Raw genomic sequence first — 9172 nt, 5'->3', positions numbered from 1 at the left:
GTTATTCAAGAAGGGAGAGAAAACTAGGAACTACAGGCCAGTTAGCCTGACATCAGTCGTTGGGAAAATATTGGAAATGGTAACAGGGCACTTAGAAAATCATAATATGATTAGGCAGAGTCAACATGGTTTTATGAAAGGGAAATCGTGTTTGACAAATCTATTAGAGTTTTTTGAGGATGTAACTAGCAAGTAGATAAAGGGAAGCCAGCAGATGTAGTATATTCGAATTTTCAAAAGGCATTCAATAAAGTGTCACACGAAAGGTTGTTACACAAGGTAAGAGCTCATGGGGTTGGGGGTAATATACTAGCATGGATAGAGGATTGGTTAATGGACCGAAAACAGAGAGTAGGAATAAATGGGTAATTTTCAGGTTGGCAGGTTGTTACTGGTGGGGTGCCACAAGGATCAGTGCTGGGGCCTCAGCTATTTACAATCTATATTAATGACTTAGATGAAGGGACCGAGTGTAATGTATCCAAGTTTGCTGACGATACAAAGCTAGGTGGGAAAGTAAGCTGTGAGGAGGACGCAATGATTTTAAACCCCAAGAACGGGTGGGCTTGGGGGGGAGGTGGGAGTTGAAATAGGTTTTTTTTGGGTCACAACTGCAAAATTTTCAGACTTTGCATTCCCAGTGGGAAGCCTATACTTCCCACTGGGAATGCAAAGTCGTTAAACCCGGAAATAAAGCTGGGTTGCGAAAACAACTATTTTCAACTTCCACCTGCCCTCATCCCACCAGTTCTTGGGGTCTAAAATCAACCCCAAAGAGTCTGCAAAGGGTTATAGACACGTTAAGTGAGTGGGCAAGAAAGTGGCAAATGGAGTATAATGTGGGGAAATGTGAGGTTATTCACTTTGGTAGGAAGTATAGAAAAACAGAATATTTTTTAAATGGTGAGAAACGATTAAATGTTGATGTTCAGAGAGATTTGTGTGTCCTTATACACAAAACACAGAACGTTAAATGATACAGCAAGCAATTAGGAAGGCAAATGGTATGTTGGCCTTTATTGCAAGGGGGTTGGAATACAAGAGTAAGGAAATTTTGCTGCAATTGTACAGGGCTTTGGTGAGACCTCGCCTGCAGTATTGTGTACAGTTTTGGTCTCCTTACCTAAGGAAGGATATTCTTGCCTTAGAGGTGGTGCAACGAAGGTTCACTAGATTGATTCCTGGGATGAGAGTGTTGTCATATGAGGAAAGATTGAGTAGAATAGGCCGATACACTCTGTAGTTTAGAAGAATGAGAGGTGATCTCATCATATAAGATTCTTAAAGGGCTTGACAGGGTAGATGCTGAGAGGCTGTTTTCCCTGGCTGGAGAGTCTAGAACCAGGGGGCATAGTCTCAGGATAAGAGGTCAGCCATTTAGGACTAAGATGAGGAGGAATTTCTTCACTCAGAGGGTTGTTAATCTTTGGAATTCTCTACTCCAGAGGGCTGTAGATGCTCTGTCGTTGATAGATTTTTGGACCCTAAGGGAATCACGAGATCTGCGGAGTGGGCAGGAAAGTGGAGGTGAGGTAGAAGATCAGCCATTATCTTACTGAGTGGCGGAGCAGGCTCCGGGGGCCATATGACCTACTCCTGCTCCTATTTCTTATATTCTTACAACTCACATTGGAAGTTCCTGAGGTCCTGAAAGGTGCTATATAAATGCAAATTCTTTCGTCTTTAAATTTCAGTATTGGTGGCATTTGGCGGTCGTAGAGTTTTCTTGAAGTATACAGCACCAGCATTGCCTAGTAACAGCAACTATGGGGCCTGATAATAAAGTGATTATTGAGAACGCTCTTCCGATAAAGTTGTTGTTATTGAAACCGGAAGTTACACTACCTTCCCAAAATGGCGGCACTGGGGATTGACGTGGAGGATGAGAGTATCCTGGCGTCGATTTTCAGGGATTCTTTCCCCGAAAACTGGAGGGAGAATCCCGATTTCACGTTATATTTATCCGAACTCAGCTCGTACGGTGTGGACAAGCTGAACCGGGAGCCCGAGAGGCTTGCGGAGGAACGGGCCCAGATCCTGCAGCAGACCCAAGAACTGGCCTTCTCCAATTACAAAACCTTCATCAAAACGGCGGAATGCACCAAGGAGATCTACCGGGACTTCGGGCTGGTGGAGAAGCACGTCTCCGGGGTGCTGGACAAGCTGCCCGGGCTGAGCGAGAAATGCAAGCAGTTCATAAAGGAGACGGAGGAGACCGGCGCCAGCAGAAGGATGAACAGCCTGACCCTCAACCGCCACACCGAGATCCTCGAAATCCTGGAGATCCCACAACTCATGGACACCTGCGTTAGGAATGGCTACTACGAGGAGGCTCTTGAACTGGCCTCTTACGTGAAGAGGTTGGAGAAAAAATACTCCTCCATACCCGTCATACAGGTATTAGCTTCCTTGTAAAAGTTCTTTTTTCAGTATCTGCCAAGGATGAGAACTGGTTTCACAGAGTTCTGGTTGTTGTTTAATTCTTCATAACATGACATGAAATAAGATATAACTGAGTTGTTATGACCAGCTGTAATTTAGCTCATTTGACAAGGCAATTGAGTTTTATAAAGCAACAAAAGCACAATCTAGAAGATACTTTTTTTTAGTTTCATCCCCTATACACTCATTTTTATGCATTTTGGTCTTTTCTGCACATCTTGGTTATTATTTCAAATAGGGAAATGCAAACCTGGTCTAGTTTTATTTAAAAAAAATCTCGCCAACATTTTAAAGTGTTCTTTATCACATTTCTCACAGGGGATAGTGAACGAAGTGCGTTCATCTGCTCAGTTGATGTTAAACCAGCTTATCCAGCAGCTACGTACCAATGTCCAACTTCCGGCTTGTCTTCGGGTCATAGGCTATTTGAGAAGGATGGATGTTTTCACTGAAGCAGAATTAAGAATAAAGTTTCTTCAAGCTCGAGATGCCTGGTTGAAATCTATACTTGGCTCCATATCGAACAATGATCCTTATTTCCACATAACGAAAACAATTGAAGCTTGCCGTGTCCATCTGTTTGACATAATCACTCAGTACCGTGCTATTTTCTCAGATGAAGACCCGTTGTTGCTTTCCATCGATCAGACTGTGAATGAAAGTGCTATTTTCCATGGCTGGGTAGTGCAAAAGGTTTCTGAGTTTCTGCGGACTCTGGAATCGGATCTTCAGAAGGGAGTGGGTTGTCGCTTAGATTCACTGCTGGGCCAGTGTATGTATTTTGGACTTTCTTTTAGTCGTGTAGGAGCAGATTTTCGTGGACAGCTTGCTCCTATGTTTCAGAAGGTTGCTATGGATGCTTTTGTGAAAGCTGTTCAGGAGGCTGTGGAGAAGTTTCAGGAAGACATGAATCTGTACACATTAATCTCTGCCCCATCAGTGTTAGGGAGCACAATCCCTGTGACTCTTCCAACTAGTCAGCCAGGCACGCTGCAGCCGCCAATGGTGCTTCTGGACTTCCCTCCACTGGCATGTTTTCTAAATAACAATTTGGCAGCCTTTAACGATCTTCGTCTCTGCTGTCCCGTAGCACTTGCACAGGAAGTAACCCTGTGCTTGGAAGATGCACTTGTGAAGGTATTTCAGCTACTGTTATCACAACATCATAATCAAATGCTAAACAGTGTTTTTAGGCAAAGTGCTAATTAAGCAAGTTTAGGATGCAAATATTGCTGTTTGCCTACTTAAATTCTGCTTACAGTCTAGATTAATTGAAGTACTGCACTAAAATGTTTGGCTGGGCAGTTGGTACTATTAGAGATATCCCTTGCTGTAATACTTTTTCCATCACACCTGTCGGTCACACTGAAACTGCAATCTGGAACGTCCCTACCATCTTTTTGTGTTTCCTGGACTTTTTTTTAAAAGGGGAAAAAATATAAGACTGATTACATAGCTAAAGAAACACACAGCAATCAAGGCCACTAATTCACAATTTCCATGCAAATATGGACAGTCACATAATTTGAACCTGAAAATACTGTAAACATTCCCATAATTTCACATCACTTTTTTTGCATTTCAACATTATTCAGTGTCAGTGATCATATTGTACATTCTGTGGACAAAAACAGCATATCCTCCAACTGACTAATAGTGCAATAGGGGTATATATTAAAAGTCTTGCATCTAGCACACATCCATCTCATCTTGCCTTTCAAAGGCATTGTACCTAAAATTATCAAATCATACGTCGTCTCGCACCTGGAGAGCAAAAAATAGTGATTGACCAACCTGTTAAATTACCAAATATCCAAATCAAAGAAAGAGATATTAGGAGGCGTGACTAAAAGCTTTGTCAGAGGTAGATTTTAAAAAGAGGCAGAGCAGTTCAGGGAGGGAATTCTAGAGCACTGGGCCTCATCAATAGTGGGGCGGATGCATAAGAGGTCGAAGGAATGGAGAATGGAAGCAAGGGCGTTGTAGTGCTGGTGTAGTTTACAGAGATAGGGAGGGCCAAGGCATTGGAAGGATTTTAAACACAAGGATGGAAATTTTTAATTTGACGCAGTGGGGGGCCAGGAGCCAATAAAGGTCACCGAGGATGAGTGAGCAGGACTTGGTGTAGGATATAAGCAGCATCAAAACAATGTATGCCCTCAACTTTTGGAATTTATCTGAGATAAATGATGTGAATAACTATATTCCAGTTTTCTGACCCTAACCGTCTCCATTTCACTATGGACGTGTAGTCCCACCACGCCTCCATCTGTCGGCCTGCAGGCCCTCTACTTCTTCCTTGAACAGTGACCCAACCAATCCCCTTTCACCACAACCCTCCTCCATCTGGTAACTTGTTTTCACCATGAACAGATATGGGTCCTAGCTATGCTTGTCTTTTTGTAGGATGTGTTAAACGTTCTTTGTTCCAATCCTACTTGGGTCCCTTCCCTGATCTCTTTTTCTATTATTGATTATTGTATCGGTGTTGCTGCCTGATTTTACCCTAATCTAGAGAACTTAATTAATTATGCTTCAAATTTCCACCTCTCCCTTACCTTTACCTGGTCCAACTCTTGACTCTTCCCTTCTTCAACTTTTCTATCTCTGGGGATAGGCTGTCCACCAGCATCTATTACAAACCCACTGACTCCAACAACTACCTGGATTATATTTCTTCCCAACCACTTCTTGTAAGGACTCCATTCCCTTCTCCCAGTTGTTCTGTCTGCGTCACATCTGCCATAATGCCACCTTCCCCACCAGAGCTTCTGAAATGTCCTTTTTCCTCAGCCAAGGATTCCCCTCCTCCGTGGTCAACAGGGCCTTAAACAGAGTCTGTCCCATTTCCCGTGCTTCTGTCTCAATCAGAACAATGATAGAGGTCCCCTTGTCTTCACCTTCCATCCCACCAGCTTCTGCATTTAACAGATCATCTTTCACCACTTCCGGCACTTAATGCAATCTCACCACCAAAGGCATCTCTCCCTCTCCCAGCATTCCGAAGGAATTGATCCCTCCATGTCACCCTAGTTCACTCTTCCATCACTCCCTCCACCAGCTCTCTGTCCCCTGGCACCTTCCTCTGCAAGTGCAGGAGATGCAACACCTGCCCATTTACCATCTCCCACACCACTGTCCACGGCCCTAAACACTTCCGGGTGAGGCACCAATTTATTTGTACTTCCTCCAACGTAATAAACTGTATTTACTACTCCTAGTACAGTCTCCTCTACACTGGGGAGACCAAACACGGATTAGGTGATCGCTTTGCCAAACACCTCTTCTGTCTGCAAGTGCGTACCCGAACTCCCTGTCGCTTGCCATTTCAATTCTCCGCCCCACTCCCAGTCTGACCTCCCTGTCTTTGGCCTTCTACACTGTCCTAATAAAGCTCAATGTGAGCTCAAGGAAGAGTACTTCATCTTTGTCCTAGGCACTTTGCAGCCCTCTATCCTTAATATTGATTAACAACTTCAGACTGTAACTATATCTCCCATTTTCTCTCGTGCAGTAACTGCTGGCAATGCCTGACGCTTCTGCCATGCTATGGTGCCAGACCTTTAGTGTGTTCGTAGTTAGTGCTTGTGCTTCATTCCTACGTCTGGCCACTCCAGGACCTGTCTTGCATTCGGGGCCTGGCTATATGTCCTTGATTATTTCCAGCCCCACAGCCGGTGTTTCCAACCTCCATCTCACCCTTTCTGTTCCCACTTCAGTACACCTGATACCCACCTTCCCCTCTTTGTGTTCCTCGGCAATCTTAGTTGCCTCTGGCGTACTTATCCCCAGTTCTTTCACACCCTAGCCCACCTCACCCATTGGTTCCAAACCCCAGCCCTCTCCAGTGGTCCCGAATCCCACCTTTCCACCCCCCCCCCCCCCCATTAATCTGAAGAGGCCATGGAAAGGGCTTGTCATATCTCTCTCCATTTTCATCGCCCATTTTTATCACTGGCCCTCACTCACTCCCTCCCTCATATCCAGGAAGAGATAACATTTCTGCAGCTGTAAAAGCCTCGATCTCCATAAAAGGTTGAGAGGAACAGAATGAGAGAATGCATGAGGAATATAAGAGTATGAGATACAAAGACCAGAAGATCTAAGCAAATTGGAGAGCATGAGACTGTGGCAAGACCAAGATAAACAAGATCGTCTTACTGAAATTACTATTTAAATTGTAAAATAACAGATGATATTGTCTTACCAGCCTCATTTCCCTTGCTCCATCGCTCTCATGCTGCTATTAATTGCTCTTTTGATTCAGGGTAATAATTGAAAGCTAAACCATTCCTTAGGAAAGAATCCCATAAGATCATCAAAAGTGATCGACGTTGGACTGTACCAGTAATGTTCAGAATAGTTTGGCAAAAATTGAATTTGAATACAGTAGTTCTAAAAATCAAACTTTGTGAGTTTTTGGGGGATGCAGTGGGGAGGAGGAATTGCATTACCTGACCTGTTGTGCTGTCCCTGCTGCATGATTATTGAAAGCAGTGGCAGGTCTGGAGAAGCCTACAGTTCCACCTTCTTTCTTTGGAGGAGGATATTAGGTGCTGAGCACCTTACAAAAAATTATGTTTTGATAATTCATTTTTTCTTCGTAGGTTACAAAGCTAATTCTCGCTTTTCATCGAGCAGAGGAAAGTGCTTTCAGTGGGAAAGAACGCGAGCTGTTTGTCCAGTTCTGTATTACATTTACTGAAGACCTAGTCCCTTACCTGAACCGATGCTTACAGGTGCTTTTTCCACCCGCACAAGTAGCGCAGATTCTTGGTATGTACTCAGCTGTTGATCATGCTCCGGTCACTATTTACTTAGTTTTAATGTATTATACTTCAATTACTGTTGAATAAATCCAGTTGAACCGCAGCCGTGTAACTCACTGGCAGCCATGTATTATTCTTCATCTCACATAATTAACTTTTTTTTGTGTGTTTGGCAGGTATTCCTCCCACTCAGGTTCATAAATATGGTTCCATTGGATGCATTAATACAAGTGTTGTACTGGAACTGCTTGTTTTTATTCTACCAAAAAAGGAAATTATAATTCCACCTAACAACAACTTCGATGGGAAACTGGAACAGATCCTGGCAGCTGAAACCACCTTAGAGAGCCCTGGATTAGAGACAAAAACTGAAATTGAGAAGCTAAGTGAACAATATCCACCAGCATTGCCTTCGTCTGTGCCGGGTCTTATAGCAGAGGAAATAAAACCAGGCACACTGGATATAGATGGCCAGAACACAGAAGGTGCTTCACTGCAATCTGGATTGTAGCCTGTTTTTAAGTTTAAAAAATCTGACTGTGGGTACATGAGATTCTTTCATTTATTCCAAACACTGGACTGGAGTGCACAAATGCGTGACTTTTTTTTTCTTAGTTCATTAAAATTGAAGAATATGAGGTTATCTTTGGAATCAGTAGATCCTTAATGGGCAGAAACTTTTGCAAAAAAAATCTTGAAGTGATAAAGCAAGGTGAGATTGGTGCCACTTTTTGTCCCAACACATCAGGCTCTGTTTATGTAACTTCTTACATAATAACAGTTGATAAAATAGGAAATAAAGTTTTTCCAAGTATCTGATGTTTTGATAACTTTTTGTCAAATCTCAATATCTACAAGAATTCAGCAGCTAATGTAAATGGGTATATAAATTGTGAATCAAAAAAGCAATGATTGTAACAGAATGACATTGTTTCTACATTTGACACTCTTTTGTTATGTTCTGTTGATTAGTTTGACTGTTTTCCGAAATTGTTGGCTAATTCTCTAATGCCAGTAAAAGAGTGAATAAACTACTTACTGCTATATCAACCACTTATCCTTTGTACTAGTTATAACCAGATTTGTGTGACAGCATATCTGACCACACACCAGATTCTAAGTTTTATTCAAGAAATGAGAAATCACTTGACTGGAAAGAAACTGGCCTGAAAGCCAATTGAATCGTATGTATTGTCTCTCATCTATGGGATCACTATTAAATCTGGCCTGTGTAATCTTTTTAACAATTCAACTTTCAAAAGATAATGTAGTTTAGATTATTGAACTGTACAATACAACCTCAAACTATATATGTGGCAAGCAGTCTAGAACTGTTCTGAAATCACTTTATAAATGTAAAAAGGGTGGTGGAGTTCCTGTAAAAAAAATATTAAGAGCTTGTTATGTAAATAGCTACTAAACATTTATTGTAAGCAAATGTGACACGTAACTTACAATAATATTGTTGGGATAGTAAAACTAACAATTTATCAAATCAATGAAAAGATCTTTAGCTTTGAGAATTTTAAGTATCAAATTTAAGGTGGAAAGTGCTTTAAAAATTACTGGACCTAACATTTTTTGTCATGGTAAGGTGCCAAGTGGTTACAGCAATGGGTTATTAATCCCTTGGGCAGAGTAGGTAGGTTTGAATCCCATCCTCAAATAGAAAAGTTCTGTCTAATTATTGTGATTTCTTTTGTATAAATGCTTAATTTATTTCTTCATATACCAATTAAAGATTAGTCAACTTCCAAGCAGTGTACAAGGATATGCTTTTTAATGAGTGCAATTGACTAGTGTTAACTGGTTCAGTTATGCTGAAATCCAAGATTTCTTATCCTCTTGTTAATTCATCAAAAATAAATTTATATATCCTCTTGTTAAAGTTGATTTTTGATGAAGAATTAATGATATATAAATTGATTTTGATGAATTATCATGAATGATATTTTGTGCAC

General features: G+C 41.6%; 1 protein-coding gene across 1 annotated transcript; it reads left to right on the top strand.

Moving 5' to 3' along the window:
• The first annotated feature begins 1828 nt into the window (after positions 1 to 1828).
• On the top strand, positions 1829 to 8968 carry cog8 (component of oligomeric golgi complex 8). Its single transcript, XM_067998058.1, has 4 exons — positions 1829 to 2397; positions 2761 to 3579; positions 7050 to 7218; positions 7388 to 8968. Exons 1-4 carry the CDS (start codon positions 1855 to 1857, stop codon positions 7720 to 7722), a joined length of 1866 nt encoding a protein of 621 aa, XP_067854159.1. The 5' UTR covers positions 1829 to 1854; the 3' UTR covers positions 7723 to 8968.
• The last annotated feature ends 204 nt before the right edge of the window (positions 8969 to 9172 follow it).

Source organism: Heptranchias perlo, chromosome 16 (genome assembly GCF_035084215.1).
Source record: "Heptranchias perlo isolate sHepPer1 chromosome 16, sHepPer1.hap1, whole genome shotgun sequence".
NCBI lineage: Eukaryota > Metazoa > Chordata > Chondrichthyes > Hexanchiformes > Hexanchidae > Heptranchias > Heptranchias perlo.
This window is presented reverse-complemented; position numbering and strand designations above follow the sequence as displayed.

Excerpts from the sequence above, each read along its gene's own strand:
- cog8 (XM_067998058.1), top strand. The coding sequence starts at position 1,855 with ATGGCGGCACTGGGGATTGACGTGGAGGATGAGAGTATCCTGGCGTCG. Across the intron at positions 3,580-7,049 it reads TGGAAGATGCACTTGTGAAG|GTTACAAAGCTAATTCTCGC; the intron begins GTATTTCAGCTA and ends TTTTCTTCGTAG. Across the intron at positions 7,219-7,387 it reads ACAAGTAGCGCAGATTCTTG|GTATTCCTCCCACTCAGGTT; the intron begins GTATGTACTCAG and ends TGTGTTTGGCAG.